At 46.5% G+C, this 25,817-nt stretch overlaps 1 protein-coding gene across 2 annotated transcripts in view; it reads left to right on the top strand.

Moving 5' to 3' along the window:
- HPS1 (HPS1 biogenesis of lysosomal organelles complex 3 subunit 1) overlaps positions 1 to 22,140 on the top strand; it is a 78,615-nt gene extending 56,475 nt beyond the window's left edge. For both annotated transcript variants that reach the window (XM_073595548.1, XM_073595549.1), the window contains exons 16-19: positions 10,258 to 10,402; positions 15,298 to 15,411; positions 16,685 to 16,767; positions 20,311 to 22,140. In XM_073595548.1, coding sequence (XP_073451649.1) covers positions 10,258 to 10,402; positions 15,298 to 15,411; positions 16,685 to 16,767; positions 20,311 to 20,473 — 505 coding nt within the window. In that variant the 3' untranslated portion in view covers positions 20,474 to 22,140. The remainder of the gene's footprint in view (positions 1 to 10,257; positions 10,403 to 15,297; positions 15,412 to 16,684; positions 16,768 to 20,310) is intronic.
- Positions 22,141 to 25,817: the final 3,677 nt, after the last annotated feature.

Raw genomic sequence — 25,817 nt, 5'->3', positions numbered from 1 at the left:
ATTGGGTCTGTGTAAACAGCACCCTGCGGCTGGATAAGGTAAGAGGAGATTCCACAGAATTTTTGAGTTCTAGTGGCTTTTCTCCTTTAAGGTAAATGCATGCTATGCCTATTGTGACCACCGGGGGCTGCCAAGAGCACAAACCTACACATGCTGAATGTCTGTCTCAGGTGTTGTAATCGCTGTGTATGTCCCAGCGTATCAAGCAGGCTGCAAGCAGGTAAGGTGGATGGGGGGATTTCTCATGTTTGAATGTTCCCCCCAGGCTAGAGAGGGGCCACAGGGGTCTAGAAAGTGGTTATACCACCCGGGCTCTGTGGCCTAATGGCCACCATCTCTGAAGATAGCCGTTCAGGCAAATCTTGTTACCAGTCTCCCTCCTTCCCCCCCCCATCCCCAGCCTTTTCTCCAGAGCATGACAGGAGAGTCGGCAGTGCGGGAAGCGCTCGTTTTTTTCAAAACTCGAGGGGGGGGGGGTGGTAGAGGAGGGGGCGGGATGTCAGCACAGAGTGTTTAGACTCCCACTCAGGCCAGCTGCAGGCTATTAAAGGCACTCTGTACAGGTGCACTCAGCCTTCTGAGAGACACAGAGCTGACGGTCGCATGTAAGGTGGGACACAGGCATTCTCCTAGGCAGCATTTACTGAAGTAACACCAGACTGAGCATTGGGTAGCAAGGCTTTTAGCCAGACTACATCGCTCAGCGGACAGTGTTCATTTGTATACCTCACACCTTGTTGCTTTGCACTATGGGTAGAAGAGGTTCAAGCACCCCAGGAACCAGAGACACTAGGGGATCTCGTTCAGGTTCTGAGGGCCCCCTGTCGGCAGCATCCTTCCCCCCTAAAGATGGGCCAGGGACGGCTAGCCAGGGAGAGCCATCGGGGTCAGGGGCTACACCTGCTTCTGGCACTTCAGCCCCTGTATATATTACACAAGAGGTTTTTTCCTCAACCATTAATGGTCTAGAGGAAAGATTAATGGCCGTGATTACGTCTTCACTCAGTGGAAGAAAACGCACTAGGCTTTCCTCTGTTCCCCAAGACCCTCAGACAGAGGAGCTCTGGGATAAAGGAGATGAATCCCTTTCAGAGGATCGGGATGGGATGGATGATTCCTCTTCGGAGGATTCAGGTGGAGAGGGACCCTCTGCGACTTCCCAAGAGGAGAAAGTCTTAGTGCAGATCCTCACTGGATTGGTCCGCTCCACATTTAAGTTGCCCATACCTGAAACTGCTAAAGAATCCTCTTCTGCTTTGGGGTCACTGAAACCTTTCCAAGCAGCACATGCTTTTCCTGTTCATACTTTACTTGAAAAGCTTATTTATTCTGAGTGGGATCACCCAGACAAACGTTTTTTTCCGCCGAGAAAGTTTTCAACACTTTATCCGATGGAAGAAAAGTTTATTAAAATGTGGGGAATTCCGGCTATTGATGCCGCCATTTCCTCAATAAATAATAGCCTGACTTGTCCTGTAGACAATGCTCAGATGCTCAGGGATCCTGTAGATAAAAGGATGGAATCCCTATTGAAGGATGTTTTCTCCTTAGCAGGATCAGTGGCCCAACCTGCAGTAGCAGCGATTGGAGTCTGTCAATACTTAAGAGACCATGTTAAGCAGGTCATCAAAGTATTACCTGAACAGCAGGCCCAGGGGTTTGCTAACCTTCCAGCGGCCTTATGCTTTGTGGTTGACGCCATTAGAGATTCTATCGTGCAAACCTCCCGTCTTTCACTGGGGTTGGTGCATATACGTAGAATCCTATGGTTGAAAAATTGGTCAGCCGAAGCACCATGTAAGAAGCTACTGGCTGGGTTTCCATTTCGTGGTGCAAGGTTGTTTGGAGAGGACTTGGATAACTATATCAAGAGAATCTCTTGTGGGAAAAGCACTCTCTTACCTGTCAAGAAGAAGAGTAAGCGTCCCTCTTTCAAACGGACTCTTTCCCCAGCGCCGGGGGCTTCAGCCTCCAGGCAGTCTCGACGGCCGCCTCCATCGGGGTCCAGAGACAAGAGTCAACCCCAGGGACAAAAGAAGTCCTGGGGAAAGAAGCCTACTAGGCAAAACACTAAGACCTCTGCATGAGGGGGCGCCCCCGCTCACTCGAGTGGGGGGAAGACTGCGACAATTCTCAGAGCTCTGGCAGGAGGACTTCCAGGACAGATGGGTAGTCTCCACGGTAACCTTAGGGTACAAGCTGGAGTTTCAGGAATTCCCTTCTCCTCAGTTCCTCAGATCAAATGTTCCCAGAGACCCAGAGAAGAAGCAGTCGCTCCTTCTAGCGTTAGAGCGACTTTTGTCGCAGGAGGTCATTATGATAGTTCCCGCAAAGGACCAGGGATTGGGCTTCTATTCCAACCTTTTTACAGTCCAAAAGCCAAATGGGGATGTCAGGCCCATTTTGGACTTAAGGGATCTGAACCGATTCCTAAGGATTCAATCCTTCCGCATGGAATCAATTCGAACAGTAGTTCCCACCCTGCAGGGAGGAGAATTTCTGGCATCAATAGACATCAGAGATGCATATCTGCATGTGCCCATTTTTCCTGCTCATCAGAAGTTTCTGCGCTTCGAGGTAGGAGGGCGCCATTTCTAGTTTATGGCTCTGCCCTTTGGGATAGCCACTGCACCTCGAGTGTTCACAAAGATCTTGGCTCCTCCTCTGGCCAGATTAAGGGCTCAGGGTATAGCTGTCATAGCATACCTAGACGACCTGCTCTTGATAGACCGGTCGGTAGCCTCTTTGAATGGAAACTTGAGGACCACGGTCAGGTATCTAGAACACCTGGGTTGGATCCTCAACTTAGAAAAGTCTTTCCTAAAACCAGTAAGAAGACTGGAATATTTAGGTCTGATTATACATACAAGCCAGGAGAAAATATTTCTACCCCAGGCAAAGATCACTGCTTTGAGAGAGCTGATTCTGACAGTAAGGACCAAGAAGGGTCCCTCAGTCCACCTTTGTATGAGGCTACTAGGGAAGATGGTGTCTTCATTCGAAGCAGTTCCCTATGCTCAGTTTCACTCAAGAATGCTGCAACACAGTATTCTGTCGACCTGGAACAAGAAGGTTCAGGCATTAGACTTTCCGATGCACCTGTCGCATGCGGTGCGTCAGAGCCTCAATTGGTGGCTCATACCCGAAAACCTGCAGAAGGGGAAATCCTTTCTACCGGTTACCTGGACGGTGGTAACAACAGATGCCAGTCTGTCAGGTTGGGGAGCAGTTCTGGAACAGGCTGCGGTCCAAGGAGTATGGTCCAAGACAGAGAGGACCTTACCCATCAACATTCTGGAGATCCGGGCGATACATCTAGCTCTAAAAGCCTGGACTATCAGGCTACAGGGTTGTCCGGTCAGGATCCAGTCCGACAATGCCACAGCAGTGGCTTATGTCAATCATCAGGGAGGCACCCGGAGCCGAGCTGCTCAAAAAGAGGTGAACCAGATCTTAGTCTGGGCAGAGATGCATGTGCCATGCATATCGGCAGTTTTCATCCCGGGAATAGAGAATTGGCAGGCGGACTATCTAAGTCGCCAGCAGTTACTTCCAGGGGAATGGTCTCTGCATCCCGACGTCTTTTGGGCCATATGCCAAAGATGGGGGGTTCCAGATGTAGATCTCTTTGCATCCCGATTCAACAAAAAGATAGACAGATTTGTGGCAAGGACAAAAGATCCTCTTGCATGCGGGACGGATGCGTTGGTGATTCCGTGGCATCGGTTCTCACTGATTTACGCATTCCCGCCTATTCTGCTACTACCACGACTCCTTCGCAGGATCAGGCAGGAAAGGAAGTCGGTACTTCTGGTGGCCCCCGCTTGGCCCAGAAGGACTTGGTATGCAGAAATAGTAAGGATGACGGTAGGTTCCCCGTGGACACTACCGGAACGCCCAGACCTGTTATCTCAAGGTCCAGTGTTCCATCCTGCCTTACAAACGATAAATTTGACGGTTTGGCTATTGAGACCCACGTTCTGAAGAGTCGTGGGCTCTCAGGTCCTGTCATATCTACCTTGATTAATGCAAGGAAGCCAGCTTCCAGGATGATTTATCATAGAGTCTGGAAAGCTTATATAACCTGGTGTGAATCCAGAGGTTGGCATCCCAGGAAATATGTCATAGGTAGAATCCTTGATTTTCTACAGATGGGATTAGAGATGAAGCTGGCCTTGAGTACCATCAAGGGCCAGGTCTCTGCTTTATCAGTATTATTTCAGCGGCCACTTGCTTCGCATTCTTTGGTCCGAAACTTTATGCAGGGGGTGATGCGTCTTAATCCTCCGGTTAAAGCGCCCCTAAACCCCTGGGACTTGAATTTGGTCCTGGCTGTGTTACAGAAACAGCCTTTTGAACCAATAAGTCAGATTCCTTTGGTCTTGTTGACAAGGAAATTAATTTTTCTGGTGGCCATCTCTTCTGCTAGAAGAGTATCAGAATTAGCAGCTCTTTCCTGTAAGGAGCCTTATTTGATTATACACAAGGATAGAGTGGTACTACGCCCTCATCCTAGTTTTTTACCGAAGGTGGTTTCTGATTTTCATTTAAACCAAGACATTGTTCTACCTTCCTTTTTTCCAGATCCCTGTTCTCCGGAAGAGAGATCTCTACATTCGTTGGATGTAGTAAGAGCAGTTAAGGCCTATCTAGGGGCAACTACTCAGATCCGCAAGACGGATGTTTTGTTTGTGCTGCCAGAGGGTCCCAATAGAGGACAGGCAGCGTCAAAAGCTACCATTTCTAAATGGATTCGACAGTTGATCATTCAAGCTTACGGTTTGAAACAGAAGATTCCTCCGTTTCAGATCAGGGCACATTCCACAAGGGCTATTGGTGCTTCTTGGGCAGTGCATCACCGGGCCTCTATGGCTCAAATCTGCAAGGCCGCAACCTGGTCTTCAGTTCATACATTCACCAGATTCTATCAGGTGGATGTGAGAAGGCATGAGGATATCGCCTTTGGGCGTAGTGTGCTGCAGGCAGCGGTACAGGGTCCTCAGGTCTGATTGCACCCTACTTGGTCGTGGTTCCCCCCCTCAGGTAGCATTGCTCTGGGACATCCCATCAGTAATTACTGTGGCTCTGTGTCCCGTGATGTTCGAGAAAGAAAATAGGATTTTTTAAAACAGCTTACCTGTAAAATCCTTTTCTTTCGAAGGACATCACGGGACACAGAGGTCCCACCCCTCTTCTAATACACTATATTGCTTGGCTACAAAACTGAGGTATCCCTGCAAGGGGGAGGGATTATATAGGGGGTTGAACTTCCTGATAGGGTGTGCCAGTGTCCAATCACCAGTGATACCTATATAACCCATCAGTAATTACTGTGGCTCTGTGTCCCGTGATGTCCTTCGAAAGAAAAGGATTTTACAGGTAAGCTGTTTTAAAAAATCCTATTATTGGTGGCCAGTGGATAAGGAACCCTTACATTGGTGGCCAGTGGAGAAGGAACATTTACAATGGTGGCCAGTGGAGAAAGAACCCTTATAATGGTGGCCAGTGGAGAAAGAACCTTTACATTGGTGTCCAGTGGAGAAGGTAACCTTACATTGGTGTCCAGTGGAGAAGGTAACCTTACATTGATGGCCAGTGGAGAAGGTAACCTTACATTGGTGGCCAGTGGAGAAGGAACCTTTTACATTGGTGGCCAGTGGAGAAGGAACCTTTTACATTGGTGGCCAGTGGAGAAGGAACCCTTACATTGGCGGCCAGTGGAGAAGGAACCCTTACATTGGCGGCCAGTGGAGAAGGAACCCTTACATTGGCGGCCAGTGGGGAAGGAACCCTTACATTGGCGGCCAGTGGAGAAGGAACCTTTACATTGGCGGCCAGTGGAGAAGGAACCCTTACATTGGCGGCCAGTGGAGAAGGAACCCTTACATTGGCGGCCAGTGGAGAAGGAACCCTTACATTGGCGGCCAGTGGAGAAGGAACCCTTACATTGGCGGCCAGTGGAGAAGGAACCCTTACATTGGCGGCCAGTGGAGAAGGAACCCTTACATTGGCGGCCAGTGGAGAAGGAACCCTTACATTGGCGGCCAGTGGAGAAGGAACCCTTACGTTTGTGCACTGAAAAAGGTAATTAGTGTTAATGGTTATTTATCAGAGAGGCAGAAATTCCTTAGTCATCAGGGAACTTCTAGCAACCTTTGGGAGGAACCTTGGTTGAGAAAGGCCACTATATGGCATTGAGCCAAATGATTGAACCAATCAATAGGAGCTGAACTGCAGCATCTAATTTAATCCGACACTGCAGGCCAACAGTCAAGTGGGCATGGTGCAATAGAAAGGTAAATACTTTGCTAAGCACTTGTGTGTACTGAGCCCTTCAGTGAGCTGTTTATGCTTCAAGGAGAAAATAACTGCTACAGTGCAGCAGAATCCACTCGACCTTTGGTGTATAGAGCTTTACTTAGTCAGCAGATGTAGTGCAGAAGGTATGCACAGGTAAAACCTTTGTTCAAGTTGTTAAAGTTTATCCCAAGGCCAAGACTTTTCTTTTGCAACTCTCTCCGGACTGGCCTATCTTTACAAAGGCTATCCCCCCTTCAGTCTATTATGAATGCTGCTGCTAGACTAATACACCTCACTAACTGATCTGTGACTCCTGCCCCTCTCTGCCAATCCCTTCACTGGCTTTCCGCACCCATTCGTATAAAATTCCAAATACTAACCACAACATACAAGGCCATCCACAACAATGCCCCCAGCTACATCACCAATCTCATCTGCAGATATTGCCCAAATTGTCTTCTCCACCCCTCCCAAGACCTCCTGCTCTCTAGCTTCCTTGTTAACCTTCTCCCACACTCACCTTCATGACTTCTTCAGAAGCTCTCCCATCCTCTGGAAGCAGTGGCGGGTGGTGGTTTTTTGTTTTGGCGGGGTGCAAATAACCGGGGACCAGGCATCCATACAGCGGTGGCGGGGACAGGACAGCTCTTCTCATTCCTCGCTTCTGCTGAGCACCTCCTCCCCTCCTCCTAGACATCCAATAGGCTCTAATCGGGTGCTTCAAAAAAAACCTCTGGCCGCTGTAATTCATGCACCCGGTGATCCGAATGGGGCCGGACGCATGAATAGGGGGCGGCCATGGATAGATTCATGCTATGCATGAATCTATCCATTACCATATAGAGGGTGGCGCCCGGACGCCCCTATGGACGGGCCGCCACTGTCTGGAATCCCTGCCCAAGTATGTCCAGTCAGCCCCTACCCTGTCCACCTTTAGGTAATCCTTGAAAACTCATTTATTCAGGGTAGCCTATCGCACCTCCACCTAAAAACTGTACTTGGGACACCTCCATCAGATCATCCTATATAAATCCTGTATAATAATAACAAAATAATCAGATAACCCCTCTTAGATAGTTATGATAATAGGGGTCCCAATTGGAAGATTTCCCTTCTATATCTGTTCTGGTGCACCTCAACATTGTGGATTTTTCTTCACCTTTATTCCTGGTGATATTGGTGATCGGGACAATTGCACAGATTGAATCTCCCTAATGGGGGCAAGAAAACAATAAAAACCTGACCGCGATTCAAACCCCTGACCGTTCTATCCATATCTGAAAAAAAAGTTTAGGTATACAATGAAGCCCTCTTCTATTTAAAGGGAGGGCAATATGTGTATCGTTATATATTTTATATTAGAACTTTCTTTAAAAAAAGAAAAAAACTGTGCAAATGGTAGGATGATATATTTTTTTCAGAAACCCTAAAGTGTGATTCCTCCCGGCCAGCACTAGATGTCTGTATTTCCATCTTTTCTGCACATTGCTCTTCTAGCATTACATTGTATTTATCTGAAGAGGACCTATAGTAATACTTCAGTGGGAATAAATAAACCTTTTGTAGCGCAACAATCACATCTAGGATGTCAATCCGGATGAGAAGGGGTGAAGTACTTGAAAGGCTGACCAAAGAATTTGATGTCAGTTCTGCCATAGAACTTAAGGGATGTTGAGATGATAATGCCAGGCATGCATACCAATACCCATCTTCGCGGTTGTTGTTCCGGCTGCCTACTCATCACACAGGACTAAGATAAAAAAAAAAAAAAAATACAAATTCAATTCCACAATGACTGTGTGACTAAGATGGCCATAGATAGTCCTTGGAGATAAAGACCTCTGCCTCTTCATTGTTACACAGAACATGAAGACCTCTGCCTCTTCATTGTTACACAGAACATGAAGACCTCTGCCTCTTCATTGTTAAACCGAACAGTCCGCTATGACTTCCATGCTGACCTGAGTTAGGTATTTGCATGACTCATGCTCATTGAAAGAAATGTTCAATGGCTTATCAATAAAGAGAGCAAATTCCTAGCTACCAATTATGAACCAGTATGGTGTTGAGGTCAAAGGGAGGAAATGCTGTGGGGGGAACACCAAAGATCGACACTCTGGAAATTCAACTCACAAGGATTCAACTCACAAGGGTTCATTTGAAGATTCCTTTTGCTTGGACACTTCCTGTCTTAGGGTGTCTCCACTCTGAATGGAGGAGCAATAGAGACACCCATGGACAGCAGCATTGTCAGTCTGGGCAGGGTTGGTGCGAGGATTTTGGCCTACACAGGCAAAGGTGCATTTTGCTGCCCCTCTCTCGTCCACCCACCCTGCCCTAGTACTGCTGCCCAACCTCCCCCCCATCCCCACCTTCCAGCTACCTTGTGCTGGTGCTATTAGACCCCTCCACCATCCTCCAGCCACCCCATGCTAGTACCGTTAGACCGCCCCTGTTCTCCAACCACCCTGCCCTAGTATTGCTAGACTCCTCCCCCCCTGCACCGTCCTTCAGCCACCCCACCGCAAGTACTGCTTGACCACCCCGTGCTAGTAGTGCTAGACCCACCCCACCATCCTCCGGCCACCCCGCGCCAGTAGAGCTAGACCCCCCCCACCATCCTCCAGCCACCCTGCGCTAGTAGTGCTAGACCTCCCCCATCATCCTTCAGCCACCCTGCGCTAGTAGTGCTAGACCTCCCCCATCATCCTTCAGCCACCCTGCACTAGTAATGCTAGACCTCCTCCAACATCCTCCAGCCACCCTGCGCTAGTAATGCTAGACCTCCCCCATCATGCTCCAGCCACCCTGCGTTAGTAGTGCTAGACCTCCCCCACCATCCTCCAGCCACCCTGCGCTAGTAATGCTAGACCTCCCCCACCATCCTCCAGCCACCCTGCGCTAGTAATGCTAGACCTCCCCCACCATCCTCCAGCCACCCTGGGCTAGTAGTGCTAGACCTCCCCCACCATCCTCCAGCCACCCTGCGCTAGTATAGCTAGACCTCCCCCACCATCCTCCAGCCACCCTGCGCTAGTAGAGCTAGACCTCCCCCACCATCCTCCAGCCACCCTGCGCTAGTAGAGCTAGACCTCCCCCACCATCCTCCAGCCACCCTGCGCTAGTAGAGCTAGACCTCCCCCACCATCCTCCAGCCACCCTGCGATAGTACTGCTACGCCTCCCACACCGTCCTCCAGTCACTCCATGCTAGTAGTGCTAGACCCCCTGTCCTCCAGATACCCTGCGATAGTAGTGCTAGACCCTTCACCGTCCTCCAGCCACCCCGCGCTAGTAGAGCTAGACCTCCCCCACCATCCTCCGTCCAGTCACTCCGCGCTAGAACTGCTAGCCCCCCACAAAGTCTTCCAGCCACCCCACGCTAGTAATGCTAGACCACCCACCGTCCTCCAGCCACCCCACGCTAGTACTGCTAGAATACGCCCCCCCCCCCTCCTCCAGCCACCCTGCGCTGCTAATGGCAAGTTGGAAAATAACACTTAATGGCAGGATCACCAGGGGAAAAAAGGAAAACAAGAAGAAAACAAATGCAGCCATCACATCTAAGGTTTAATGAGCTGCAATATATTCATATTTTGTTTTTGTGTTTAAGACCGCTGTAAGTAACACACGAGTCATTTATAAATTGTGTGTGTATGTATGTGTGTGTGTGTGTGTATGTGTGTATGTGTATATATGTATGTATGTATGTGTGTGTGTGTGTGTGTGTGTATGTATATATATATATATATATATATATATATATATATATATATATATATATATATATATATATATATATATATATATATATATATATATATATATATATAAACTTTTTTTTCCCTACACTATAAACCTTTTCATGGTTTGCAGTCTGTGGTGTAAAGAAAAGGAGCTCTACCCTCAGAAAGGAAAATCTGAGAATATAATACTTTCCTTAACCTATGTATTCCACGTACTTAGAAGACTTCCCTGGCTTGGTGCATTTCATTTATGTGGATCGCACAGTGGGACAAATGATGGCTCCATGCATCAACATCGAAGATAAATCCACCACTGACCTGGGGAGCAGCGTATTGGCCAATTTCATCAAAAACAAGGTATGTTCTGTTAGAGCGTTCACCGCGTCTAATGTGATTAGTGGGCACCATGAACAGATGAGTGTGCACATCTTTAGAGAAAACCTCATGACACAGAGAGACCCTTCAGTAGTCTAATGTGCCAAAGGTTAGAGGAATTTGTAATGTACAGATGTGAAAAGACAAATCCAGGGTGAATCCCCCAGTGGAATGTTACCAATGAACTGTGTGAAAACAACTCTATGACCTGATTAGCAGTCCATGATATTGAGGATAGTGTCACAACAGATTAACCATGTGTTGAGAGAAGCCTACATAACCTAACTGAAGACGTGTCGCGGGGTTTTCATATTTATATTTGTTGCTCTATGTACACAATATTGTCAAAAGTATTGTGACGCCTGCCTTTACACGCACATGAACTTTAATGGCATCCCAGTCTTAGTCCGTAGGGTTCAATATTGAGTTGGCCCACCCTTTGCAGTTATAACAGCTTAAACTCTTCTGGAAAGGTTCTCCACAAGGGTTAGGAGTGTGTCTATGGGAATGTCTGACCATTCTTCTAGAAATGCATTTGTGAGGTAAGGCGCTGATGTTGGACGAGAAGGTGTTCTATTGGATTGAGGTCAGGACTCTGTGCAGGCCAGTCAAGTTCCTCCACCCAAAACTCGCTTATCCATGTCTTTATGGACCTTGCTTAGTGCACTGGTGCGCAGTCATGTTGGAACAGGAAGGGGCCATCCCCAAAATGTTCCCACAAAGTTGGAAGCATGAAATTGTCCAAAATGTCTTGGTATGCTGACACCTTAAGAGCTCCCTTCACTGGAACTAAGGGGCCAAGCCGAACCCCTGAAAAACAACCCCACACCATAATCCCCCCTTCACCAAATGATTTGGACCAGTGCACAAAGCAAGGTCCATAAAGATATGGATGAGTGAGTTTGGGGTTGAGGAACTTGACTGACCTACACAGAGTCCTGACCTTTACCCGACAGAACACCTTTGGGATGAATTAGAGTGGAGACTGCGAACCAGGCCTTCTTGTTCAGCATCAGTGCCTGACCTCACAAATGCGCTTCTGGAAGAATGGTCAAACATTCCCATAGACACCCTCCTAAACCTTGTGGATGGCCTTCCCAGAAGAGTTGACGCTGTTATAGCTGCAAAGGGTGGGCCAACTCAGGACTGGAATGCCATTAAAGTTCATCTGCGTGTAAAGGCAGGTGTCCCAATACTTTTGACTATATAGTGTATTATAATGCGAAACATTGTAAGGTGTCAAAGCCAATATTATCTAAAGTATGAACCAAGTAAATGGGAGGACCAAGTAGGATACCCCCAAAAATTTAAATCTATGCATACCAGAGAGTAGGTTTCCCGTCCATGGTGCAACCCAAAACAAGGAAGGGGGGGTTACAATGACTTGGGACCACCTCATGTGTCAGTCCTAGGCCATCAATACTAGCCAGATGTAATGAGGGGAAAGAGTACTCGGTCCAAGGTTACCATATTTTGTGAAACCTGAAGTGGGAGAACTTTAAAATACTAGACATCTGTTTGTTAATTATGAGGGCCACCATATGGTCTTTCACTCCCTGAAACGAGACCGCAGGTCTTTCTTCCAGGCGTGAGCGATGGTTCTCTTGTCTGACAGAAATAAGTATGATGCCAATTTCTGTTGGTAGATGTATAGGCCTGGGATAGATTAGTGTAGTAAGGATAATTTGGCATCCTTGCAGCTGATCAGATCAAACAATGTGCACAGCGGGCCAAAGACCCAGGACCAAAAGCCTATCAGTTGTCGACATGTTCACCAAATGTGGACGGCATCCCCGCGATGGCCACATCTCCTAGAACATCGGTCGATATAATTAGGGTTGGCATGGGCAGTCCGGGCAGGGACCCAATACCATCGCAGGAGAACTTTATAAGCAGCTTCAAGAGAAGCAGTATTAAAGGAGCACTTTGCTACAGAAGACCAGGCATTATTCCAGTCGGCTGGGTCAATGGTAGTCAACAAGTCTCACTCCCACTGAGCCACATAAGAGAGAGGGGTGGAAGACTCATGATTGTTTAAGGAGGCATAAAGAGTCAAAATAAGGCCCGTCGACCTCAGGGCATGTGGACCGTTGCTTTATTTATTTCAATGATTGGTTCACATGCAGTTAGTGGGGGGGGGGGGATCTGGATTTTGTCTTGATTCGTGGAGTGCCCTTTCCTAGCTAGGCTAAATTTTTAGTTTTTGACTCTTAGTTATAAATGTTTATCAGACCTCAGCCAATCCTTGGCAGGGGGCGCCCAGAAGGTGGCTGGGGAAGGTGATAAATGTTTGGGAGGCCTGCCCAGAGGGGATTTTCTTCCTCTTGGCCTGAAGCTATTGCCTCTGGGATGCAGCCTTTGCGCCATGAGCTGATGTTGGGTCTCAGCTGACTGAGAGCCTAAAGAACTCTGAATTGAATGATGTCCATTGGGGGAATTGCCTGTAGAGAATGATCTAAGGAAAGATCCTGGCATTATGGAGGAATGTTAGAGGGAATTGGGTGGCTGAGGTTACTGGATGGGCTGGGCTTGCTCTTAGAGACTTAGAATTACTGGCCATTCCCTATTAACTCCAGTCAAGGCTGTTTCAAGTGGATTTTGTAAGCAATTTACCCCCCCGCTCCCGTTTATTTCTATCATTCTGGAGTATCCTGAACCCTTAAATCCCCTTCTGTTCACGTTTCTGCAAATAAAATCCACAAAGGACATCCCCTAGACTGAGCCTGTGTGCTTGGTACTGTCCTTGTGGCAGGCAGCCTCTGTGGTATAGCGAGGGAGACCGGGCATATTCTCCCCCTCCAGGGGTAAGCGCTACACTCTCATAGCCATGGAGCAAGCTCTATATACTGTACAGATATTGTTTTCTGTAACCTCCCACATTTATACAGTGGGGAGAACAAGTATTTGATACACTGCCGATCTTGCAGGTTTTCCTACTTACAAAGCATGTAGAGGTCTGTAATTTTTATCATAGGTACTCTTCAACTGTGAGAAACTGAATCTAAAATAAAAATCCAGAAAATCTCATTGTATGATTTTTAAAAAATTAATTTGCATTTTATTGCATGATATAAGCATTTGATAACCTACCAACCAATAAGAATTTCAGCTCACAGACCTGTTATTTTTTCTTTAAGAAGCCCTCCTGTTCTCCACTCATTACCTGTATTAACTGCACCTGTTTGAACTCGTTATAAAAGACACCTGTCCACATACAATAAAAAAGACTCCAACCTCTCCACAATGGCCAAGACCAGAGAGCTGTGTAAGGACATCAGGGATAAAATTGTAGACGTGCACAAGGCTGGGATGGGCTACAGAACAATAGGCAAGCAGCTTGGTGAGAAGGCAACAACTGTTGGCGCAATTATTAGAAAATGGAAGAAGTTCAAAATGACGGTCAATCTCCCTCGGTCTGGGGCTCCATGCAAGATCTCACCTCGTAGGGCATCATTGATCATGAAGAAGGTGAGGGATCAGCCCAGAACTACACGGCAGGACCTGGTCAATGACCTGAAGAGACCTGGGATCACAGTCTCAAAGAAAAGCATTAGTAAAGCACTACGCCGTCATGGATTAAAATCCTGTGACACACACAAGGTCCCCCTGCTCAAGCCAGCGCATGTCCAGGCCCCTCTGAAGTTTGCCAATGACCATCTGGATGATCCAGAGGAGGAATGGGTCTGATGAGACAAAACTAGAGCTTTTTGGTCTAAACTTCACTCACCATGTTTGGAGGAAGAAGGATGAGTACAGCCCCAAGAACACCATCCCGACCGTGAAGCATGGAGGTGGAAACATCATTCTTTGGGGCTGCTTTTCTGCAAAGGGGATAGGACGACTGCACCGTATTGAGGGGAGGATGGATGGGGCCATGTATCGCGAGATCTTGGCCAACAATCTCCTTCCCCCAGTAAGAGCATTGAAGATGGGTAGTGGCTGGGTCTTCCAGCATGACAACGACCCAAAACACACAGCCAGGGCAACTAAGGAGTGGCTCTGTAAGAAGCATCTCAAGGTCCTGGAGTGGCCTAGCCAGTCTCCAGACCTGAACCCAATGGAAAATCTTTGGAGGGAGCTGAAAGTCCCTATTGCCCAGTGACAGCCCCGAAACCTGAAGGATCTGGAGAAGGTCTGTATGGAGGAGTGGGCCAAAATCCCTGCTGCAGTATTTTTATTTATTTTATTTTTATTTCAGGTACTTATATAGCGCTGTCAATTTACGCAGCGCTTTACATATTCATTGTACATTCACATCAGTCCCTACCCTCAAGAAGTTTACAATCTAAGGTCCCTAACTCACATTCATACATACTAGGGACGATTTGGACAGGATCCAATTAACCTACCAGCATGTCTTTGGAGTGTGGGAGGAAACCGGAGTACCCGGAGGAAACCCACGCAGGCACAGGGAGAACATGCAAACTCCAGGCAGGTAGTGTGGTGGTTGGGATTCGAACCAGCGACCCTTCTTACTGCTAGGCGAAAGTGCTACCCACTACAGCACCGTGTATGTGCAAACCTGGTCAAGAACTACATGAAACGTATGATTTCTGTAATTGCAAACAAAGGTTTCTGTAACAAATATTAAGTTCTGCTTTTCTGATGTATCAAATACTTATGTCATGCAATAAAATGCAAATTAATTTTTAAAAAATCATACAATGTGGTTTTCTGGATTTTTGTTTTAGATTCTGTCTTTCACAGTTGAAGAGTACCTATGATAAAAATTACAGACCTCGACATGCTTTGTAAGTAGGGAAACCTGCAAAATCGGCAGGGTATCAAATACTTGTTCTCCCCACTGTATATATCTTGGTTGTCGGTAGAACTGCATTGATTTTAATTCTAATATCTTGCTTTGATTCCTTTTACAGGTTTGGTCACTTATAGGTCTGTCTCGAAGGTACCTTCAGAAAGGATACACTACGCTGGTTTTTCGTGACGGGGATTATTATTGCTGTTACTTCCTGTGGTTTGAGAATGAATCTGTGAGTGTTTTGCATGCATGTGGTCAAGTTAACTGTGATATATTTATAGTCTGTGCATTTCCTCTCTACCTGGAAGTATATAAAAAGTCACAGATTTACTTACCATTTTAATTTAGAATAACATAAAAGAGTATAATGGGTGGATGAGAATGATGTTAATACAGACCTAGTTAGTCAGCATACTTCATATATGCCAGCTGAAATGTTTCTGGTTTCACGCTGGTTAAAAATGACCTTTTATCGCAATGTATTATTATTATTACTACAGGTATTTATGTCCCTTGGGCATAGAGTATAAAACCGCCTCTGTCCAATGGGTGTAGAGTATAAAATGGCCTTTGTTCCATTGGTGTAGAGTATAGATGGGCCTCTGTCCCATTCATTTATGGTATAAAATGGCCTCTGTCCCATGGATGTAGCGTATAGAACGGCCTCTGTCCCATGGGTGTAGCATATAGAACGGCCTCTGTCCCATAGGTATAGAGCAGGGGTAGGCGACCTCGGCCCTCCAGCTGTCGGGAAACCACAAGTCCCGTGAAACATTGCAAAATATTGACAAACGCAGGCATGACTCCTAGAGTCAGAGGCATGATGGGATTTGTAGTTTCAGCACAGCTGGAGGGCTGAGGTTGCCTACCCCTGGTGTAGAGTATAGAAGGGCCCCTGTCCCATAGGTGCAGAGTATAGAAGGGCCCCTGTCCCATAGGTGCAGAGTATAGAAGGACCCCTGTCCCATAGGTGCAGAGTATAGAAGGGCCTCTGTCCCATGGGTGCAGAGTATAGAAGGTCCCCCTGTCCCATGGAGTGCAGAGTATGGAAGGGCCCCCTGTCCCATGGGGTGCAGAGTATGGAAGGGCCCCCTGTCCCATGGGGTGCAGAGTATGGAAGGGCCCCCTGTCCCATGGGGTGCAGAGTATGGTAGGGCCCCCTGTCCCATGGGGTGCAGAGTATGGAAGGGCCCCCTGTCCCCATGGGGTGCAGAGTATGGAAGGGCCCCCTGTCCCCATGGGGTGCAGAGTATGGAAGGGCCCCCTGTCCCCATGGGGTGCAGAGTATGGAAGGGCCCCCTGTCCCCATGGGGTGCAGAGTATGGAAGGGCCCCCTGTCCCCATGGGGTGCAGAGTATGGAAGGGCCCCCTGTCCCCATGGGGTGCAGAGTATGGAAGGGCCCCCTGTCCCCATGGGGTGCAGAGTATGGAAGGGCCCCCTGTCCCATGGGTGTAGAGTATATAACCACCAAACATGTTTTCTTATGGCTTTTTTTCTTTAACAGGGAGATAAACTGGAAGTTATTGATGTTCCGGTTCTTGGAGATGATTCTGCCCCTATAGGAATGTTAGCCGGAGAATATTACAGGTGATTATTACGATTGTAAATTGTTCTTTATTAAGACGGGCTTACCTTAACATAAACCCTTGTGTAGAAATTGTTGGTGAATTGGAAGTCCTATAGAGTGCCCTGGGAACCCCCCGAATCACAGGGTGTAATGGCTGCCATTATTGGCCATTTCCCTCTCCTACCCCCACTATTTTACTATTGGTGGTATAATGGGTAGAGGAGGGGACATGCCAGAACTGACAACCACAGGAGCTTGTCACTATTTGCATATTATGGTGCCATGTTGTGTGGGGGGCTCCTGGCTCCTACAATGTTAGTGAGGCAGATATGCATATTCACAAGTAAGCCTATTGAATTATATTTACTAAAGGCTCAACAATCAGATTCCTAAATAAGACTGGTTCTCTTGAAGAAGGAAGGAAGGGTGGCAGTCAGAAACCACAATGCCCGGTTCTGTACATATTTGCTGCTTGTTCATAATCTGAGGAACATCTATTGCCTATCATTTCTTCCCCCGAGATTAAGCAGCTGAGGATGTCTGTCCTGATCAGTGGTGGTTTTTAACGTCCATGCCAATATCCAAGACCATTCCTTTGGTTTTCGCCCCATTTACAGCAGCCTTAATGTTCATAGGTACCTTCACTGTGAACCTAGACAGGTTCTCTTCTCTACCCAGTCTGCCCGTTCTTTCTGCATGGCAGGTCATAATAAAGATATTCTAATATTTTCTTTTCTGAAGTGTTCCTGGGAGATTTTCTGTTTTATAGTCTTTTCACAATGTTTGGTTTAAATGTTAATTAGATGCAGAGTGTCTTTGTGGAACTTCATTATTTCATTACTAAAGGTAAAATGTCCGCAATGTGCAAAGCTGAAGCCACTGGGAACCTGCTGATAATCAGGAGATTCTGCGTTCTAACAAAGAAAGCTAGTATTACTTGGGCTGTACACACCTCCCGGTGCTAAAATATCTCTGCCCCCAATGCATCCCTAGAAGCCCCTTGACCTGGTATTTGCATAGGGCTAAATACCCCCCTCCCCTCCCCCAGTTAGACTGAGAACTGCATTCTGTGGGAGGCAGGGGTAAGTGCGATTTACCTATATTTTGAAGTTTAGGTTTTTCTTTTGGGGCTCTCGAGGCAGGGAAGCACTGGTATGCCGGGTATGCCGGGGCACTGGATGGTGCTGGTATGCCGGGGCACTGGATGGTGCTGGTATGCCGGGGCACTGGATGGTGCTGGTATGCCGGGGCACTGGATGGTGCTGGTAGGCCGGGGCACTGGATGGTGCTGGTAGGCCGGGGCACTGGATGGTGCTGGTAGGCCGGGGCACTGGATGGTGCTGGTAGGCCGGGGCACTGGATGGTGCTGGAATGCCGCGGCACTGGATGGTGCTGGTATGCCTTCCTCTAAGTGTAGCAATATGTTGCTAAATGTTGTACCTTCATTAACCTCCCTGGCGGTACGATTATTTCGGATTTTAGGTGCTGAAAGCGGTACAATTATTTTGCATGGAAATTTGGCGTTTTATATTGTAGGTCTGTAATTCTTAACAATAACACACTTAAATCTGTCCAAACCAGAGTCTAGTAGATATCCCGGGTATGATAAAGTTTGAAACACAAAAACATAAATTATAATATAATAAATAAAAATAAATAATTAAAAAAAATAAAAAAAAATAGTAATAAAATAAATTTCCCCACAATTCACTATCGCTCAATTCTGCAAGTGTTCTAATTTACTATCGCTGTTTTCTAGCTGGTCTAAAGCCACTTTTGACGTAAAGGGACACTTTTTGGTTGCTATGGACAATCTCCAGTTTTAAGGCAGAAAGAACAGTATATATAATATAAAACTGCATGCAGGGCATTGGACAAAGCATTGGGGACAAAAGGGATGTGAAATGATTTCATACAGTACTGTAATCTGTAAGATTACAGTACTGTATGTGTTATGATTTTTACTTTTTTTTTAATTTGCCGCCAGGCTCCGCCCCCGTGTGTCGCGACGCTCGCAGGGAACGGAGCCTGGCAAGGAGAGGCTTCGGAGGAGGACAGAGCCCACAGACACTGCGGGGGACATCGCAGGATCCTGGGGACAAGGTAAGTAAAGCCACACCAGGATCCTGCGATGTAATCCCGAGTGTGGCTCGGGGGTTACCGCTAATGGTCCTGAATTTTAACCCCGAGCCACACTCGGGAAAACCGCCAGGGAGGTTAAATGTAACCATATTGCTACACTTAGAGGCGCCTCTCTTCTATTTTATACTCAGTTGTGACATGACGCTACTTGTATATCAAGTCAAAATGTATTAAAAAAATTTAACTTGTCTTGCAAAAATGCTCTCAAATCAAGGTTTTACTGCATTTCTTTAGCTTTGCAAGGAGGTAGCACTTCACATCTATTTTCTTTTCACTTGGGTCTGCTAATAACGGTTGGTGTTAAGCAGCAACTTCCTATATTTAAATATACAGAACTTATTTTTATTTTTAGTAGCGCAGAAGTACAGTACACTTTGTTTACACTTGTTAAAATGTTTGTTTCACAGTTATTTATAAGTGTGTATGTGTGTACTGTGTGTGTGTGTGTGTGTGTATATATATATATATATATATATATATATATATATATATATATATATATATATATATATATATTATATATACATATATTATACAGGATTTATATATCGCCAACAGTTTACGCAGCGCTTTACAATATAAAAGGAGACAATATAGTTATAATACAATAAAATACAAGAGGATTAAGAGGGCCCTGCTCAGAAGAGCTTACAATCTAATAGGGTGGGGCAGGTGGTACAAAAGGTTGTAGATGTGGGGAATGAGCTGGTGGAAGTGGTAGGAGATTAGTTGGAGATGTGATAGGCTTCCCTGAAGAGATGAGTTTCAGGGATCGCCTGAAGGTAGCAAGAGTAGGGGATAGCCGGATAGATGGAGGTAGCGAGTTCCAGAGGATGGGAGAGGCTCTGGAGAAATCCTGGAGACGAGCATGGGAGGAGGAGACGAGAGAGCTTGAGAGTAGGAGGTCTTGAGAAGAGCGGCGAGGACGATTTGGGTGATATTTGGAGACAAGATTGGTGATGTAGCTCGGGGGCAGAGTTGTGAATGGCTTTGTATGTTGTGGTTGGTATTTTTTAATTTAATTTGCTGGGTGATTGGGAGCCAGTGTAGGGATTGAAGGAGAGGGTTGGCAGACACTGAGCGGTTGGTAAGGTGGATAAGTCTGGCAGCAGCAGTCATGATAGACTGAAGTGGGGAGGAGCCTATGGAGAGGCAGGCCAATGAGAAGGGAGTTGTAATAGTCAAAGCAAGAGATTAACAAGGGAGTGAATGAGGAGCTTGGTGGTTTCATTTGTTATATATATATATTCACGCACACACGTGTGTTTTGAGCTTTGAGGTCCACACCCGAATGCGAAAGGCTACTTAGGATATATGTATGTCTTTCGCTGTCTCTTCTCCTGCACAGCTGCTATTCATATGATATTTCTGAACATTTGTTCTAAAGTAAACTCATTTTTTTTTTTTTTCTCCTGTTTTAGGAAACTTCTTCGTTATTACTGTAAAAACCATCCAGCAGATCCGGTGAAGTGCTATGAACTGCTAACATTGCACCTGGGCATCATCCCACCGGATTTCATCGTACAACAGTGCCATGACCTGGCCCGCAAATTGTGGGAGCCGTCTCGTATACCCCTTCTATAGAGAACAACGCCAGAAGACCGGATAATCCCAGCAGCGGCCCACGCTATCGGCCCGGTCATATGAGAAAACCTCTACTGGGCATTGGAAGAGAGCTCTGCATCTGAAAACCAAAGTGTGGACAGATCCCAGTCTACCGATCCGTATTTTATTGTTCTGTTGTAATGCGAAGCTGGAAAAAAAATTGCTTTATATCTAGTTAAGCCTAATATGAAAACTGAACTCAAAGCAACAGAAAAATATACGGATGGGAATGTACATATAGGGATCTCCTCCACCTGCCAAAGGATTTGTTTCTTTCAATCCAGTCCTGAGATTAACACAGCTCTGACACACAGCACAGCCCTGTCTGGATTGGCAGACATTTTATTTTTTTTCTGCTTCAGTTCAGTAATGCTGATAGGTCTTGTCCCTCCCCCCAGCCTGTGATTGGACAGTGAAAGGAAGAAGCAGCATGCTGATGAGCTCATCTCTCTACTCTCTCCTTTTTTTTTTTCCCCCCTTTATGCTCCTTGTTGGCACATGGGCACTGTAGCACAGATGACTGGCTCTTGGTGCTGCTTCTTTCTCACCCAGTCTGAGCTCTGCTTTATAGGGGATTGCAGTAGACTAAAACCAGGTCAGATTTAGGCACCTTTTAATGCTTACTAATACATTTATTCATTTGATCATTTATTGATCAACCAATGAAAAAACAGCTGCATTGATTTGGGGCTTTTATATCTGCCTGGGGTTCAGCTTTAAGAATATGGTTAGGGGGTTGGGTTTATGGACTTATCTGCCTGAGGTTCAGCTGTAGGAATATAGTTTGGGGGGGGGGGATGTCGATGGACTTATTTGCCTGGAGTTAAGCTTTAAGAATATGGTTAGGGGGTTGGGTTGATGGACTTATCTGCCTGAAGTTCAGCTTTAGGAATATGTTAGGGGGTGGTGTCGATGGACTTATCTGCCTGGGGTTCAGCTGTAGGAATATGGTTGGGGGGTGGTGTCGATGAACTTATCATCTGCCAGGGGTTCAGCTGTAGGAATATGGTTTGGGGGTGGTGTCGATGAACTTATCATCTGCCAGGGGTTCAGCTTTAGGAATATGGGTAGGGGCTGGTGTCGATGGACTTATATCTGCCTGGGGTTCAGCTGTAGGAATATAGTTTGGGGGGGGGTTGTGTCGATGGACTTATCTGCCTGGAGTTCAGCTGTAGGAATATGGTTTGGGGGTGGTGTCGATGAACTTATCATCTACCAGGGGTTCAGCTTTAGGAATATGGTTAGGGGGTGGTGTCGATGGACTTATATCTGCCTGGGGTTCAGCTGTAGGAATATAGTTTGGGGGGGGGGGGGTGTCGATGGACTTATCTGCCTGGAGTTAAGCTTTAAGAATATGTTTAGGGGGTTGGGTTGATGGACTTGTCTGCCTGAAGTTCAGCTTTAGGAATATGGTTGGGGGGTGGTGTCGATGGACTTATCTGCCTGGGGTTCAGCTGTAGGAATATGGTTGGGGGGTGGTGTCGATGAACTTATCATCTGCCAGGGGTTCAGCTGTAGGAATATGGTTTGGGGGTGGTGTCGATGAACTTATCATCTGCCAGGGGTTCAGCTTTAGGAATATGGTTAGGGGCTGGTGTCGATGGACTTATATCTGCCTGGGGTTCAGCTGTAGGAATATAGTTTGGGGGGGGGGGGGGGGGTGTCGATGGACTTATCTGCCTGGAGTTCAGCTTTAAGAATATGGTTAGGGGGTTGGGTTGATGGACTTATCTGCTCCAAGTTCAGCTTTACGAATATGGTTAGGGGGTGGTGTCGATGGACTTATCTGCCTGGGGTTCAGCTGTAGGAATATGGTTGGGGGTGGTGTCAATGGAATTCCTCAGAACTCCTTATCTCTCCATACAAGTCTATCGGAATGCAGAACCGGCTGATGTAGGTCAAATGCACCTGCACTGAATTCAATTTGGTCAGAAACATTCCAAATGTATGTAAAAAGTGCACTGCATTGGCAATCGCAGCCTGTCAACATGAGGCCTAAAGACCATAAGATCTGTACATGATCTGATTCCTTATGGTCCTATTAGGAGATGGCTGTTGGTCTGTGAATACTGCTTCCCTCTGTGCAGACACCCACATGCCAACGAAGATTAGGGAAAGAGTCATGGGCCAGTTTGGATATTTCATGCTTTTGGTATGAATAACAAAGGTGGTGGCAGGCATTGTCCATATACATGGATGATCCCTCAAAGGTTAAAGAAAAGCGTACTGCAGATGTTTTGTTGGGTTGTAACTGCTGCCTTATTTCTATGAAAAAACGCAAGTTATATGTTATATATTTATATTCGCATAATAAAGTTATTTGGTCAAAAGGAAAGTGCTCTGTTGGCATCTCATGGTCTTATGGCTCTCACTGCAATGTGAAGGATACAGTTAAAAAAAGTTTAAAGTACGGTATGTTACTTGTTGTACAGGATTTTGCAAAGTGCAATAACTCATAGAAACCAATCAGATGTATGTTTATAAATGACAAATGAGGAACAAAGTTTATTTTAGGACGCTACACTTTCATTGTGAGTCTCTGCACATTGTCCTGGCTTCAGAGTAGCGTGTTAGAATTGAAGGGGCATCTCCAAGGCTTTTGTCCCCATCCTTATTTCATTACTAGCTGATTCACCGACCCAGAATCTGAATGTCCTTATCAGGAGTGAGGATACCTAATCTACACATTCAGGGTTAAAGCTGACCTACAGGCAAAATCTTAGGTTACCCCTTGTACTGTAAGAGTTAAATGCTCATTCATCTAGGGTAGTGGTCTCCAAACTGCGGCCCGGGGGCCGGATGTGGCCCTTTGCTTGCTTCTATACGGCCCTCGGGACACTATTCCTCCAACTGACATCAATGATGAGGCACCATTCCTCCCACTGATGCCATCAATGGTGCACCATTCCTCCCACCGACACCATTGACGGGGCACAATTCCTCTTACTAAGACCAATGTTGGGGCACTATTCCTCCCACTGACACCATCGATGGGGCACTGCTCCTCCTATAAAAACCAATGATGGGGCACTATTCCTCCCATTGACACCATCAATGGGGAACTGCTCCTCCTACTAAGACCAGTTATGGGGCACTATTTCTCCCACTGATACCATCTATGGGGCACTGTTCCTCCTACTATGACCAATGATGGGGCATGGTTTTTCCTACTAAGACCAACGATGGGGGAACTAATCCTCCCACTGACACCATCGAAGGGGCACTATTCCTCCCACTGACACCATTCATGGGGCATGGTTTCTCCTACTAACACCAATGATGGGGGAACTATTCCTCCCACTGACACCATTGATTGGGCATGGTTTCTCCTACTAACACCAATGATGGGAGAACTATTCCTCCCACTGACACCATTGATGGAGCACTATTCCTCCTGCTAAAACCAATGACAGGACAGTGTTTACTCCCACTGATGCCAGGACATTTTCTACTCACACTGGCCAAAGTCCGGCCCACTTGAAGCCCGAAGGACAGTAAAGTGGCCCTTTGTGTGGGAAGTTTGGAGACTCCTGATCTAGGGTACTGTTAAAAATAAGTTTAACTTACCTTATTCCCTACTCCAGCAAACTTCCTCTTCTCTCTGAACTGGTCCTTCATAGTAACTTCTCATCACTGATCCACCTGTTGGTTGCACTTCAAAATCATCGGGTACAGTGTAGGACGAGCAGTCCTGCATTGTACGTGAGGTCACTGAGATCTCACCCACAACCTGGAGTATCAAAGAAAAAGAGAAGAGTGCCGACTGCTGGTACCATTAAAAACTGCTTTTTAATGGTACCCTAGACAAATCAACATTTTTACTGTAACTCCCTGCAGTGTGGGGGAGCCCCACTGCAAGGGTAACTGTGCACTTTACCCAAAGTTCAGCTTTAAAGTGGTTGTAAACCCTTATGCCCCGTTCACACGGTCGGACTTTGTTTGGACATTCCAACAACAAAATCCATGGATTTTTTCCGACGGATGTTGGCTAAAACTTGTCTTGCATACACACGGTCACACAAAGTTGTCGGAAAATCCGATCGTTCTAAACGCGGTGACGTAAAACACGTACGTCGGGACTATAAACGGGGCAGTGGCCAATAGCTTTCATCTCTTTATTTATTCTGAGCATGCGTGGCACTTTGTCCGTCGGATTTGTGTACACACGATCGGAATTTCCGACCACGGATTTTGTTGTCGGAAAATTTTATCTCCTGCTCTCCAACTTTGTGTGTCAGAAAATCCGATGGAAAATGTCCGATGGAGCCCACACACGGTCGGAATTTCCGACAACACGCTCCGATCGGACATTTTCCATCGGAAAATCCGACCGTGTGTACAGGGCATTACATATACCCAGTGAAATGACTGGCCTCAGGTGATACACAGAGATGAAACAAATCCTCCTACATTAGTTGTACCTGTTTATCTGCAGTCTTCTCTTCTCTATATCCGCTCAAAGTCCAGCGTTTATACAATTTGTTTGAGCGTTCAGAAAACAGGGAGTGGAGTACTAAAGTTACACCCAGTGAGGAGAGGTGGGACACACCCCCTTCACACAGCGCACCAGAACAGAGCTGAGGTGGTCAATCACAGGTTGTGTGCTGGAACTCCTTCCTCAGGCACCATTTTGCTCTTGGTGTCAGAAAAACCTGTCAGAAGTGATTGATGCTGATAGCAGCAGAACAAAGTAGCAGACAAAAGTGACACTCAGTGCTCCTAATTGAGACACGTACACCCTATAGAGCAGGGATATACAATTAGCGGACCTCCAACTGTTGCAGAACTACAATTCCCATGAGGCATAGCAAGACTCTCACAACCACAAGCATGACACCCAGAGGTAGAGGCATGATGGGACTTGTAGTTTTGCAACAGCTGGAGGTCCGCTAATTGCATATCCCTGCTATAGAGGGATATGCTTTGTTCCTATTTCATGTCTGAGGTTTAAAACCACTTTAAGGTTTGTTATTCAGAAAGTTGTGAATATACTAGGCCTGGAGCATGCACTCTCCAAAACATGTAACATGCAATGGCAGCCTCCATATTTCTGTCCCGACAGGTTCCTTTTAGGGCAGAAAACAATAGTAATAGTAGTAATATTAAGTATCCAGATACCAAAACTCCCTCCTACATTATACAAGTGTAACGAAACGTCCCACACTCGGCTTGAGTGATTTCGTCTTATACCGCTTCCTTCCAGTCTGAATATAGATATCAGATATTTCAACAACAGACAAGGCAATACTCGTTTGGTTGCTGAACATGGACTGTTTATTAGAACAAGAATACAGTCTTCTATACAGTTGAAGGGGAGGTTCCC

Source organism: Aquarana catesbeiana, linkage group LG08 (assembly GCF_042186555.1).
Source record: "Aquarana catesbeiana isolate 2022-GZ linkage group LG08, ASM4218655v1, whole genome shotgun sequence".
Classification (NCBI taxonomy): Eukaryota; Metazoa; Chordata; class Amphibia; order Anura; family Ranidae; genus Aquarana; species Aquarana catesbeiana.
The sequence above is the reverse complement of the archived record's forward strand: the minus strand, read 5'-3'. Positions and strand labels throughout refer to the sequence as shown.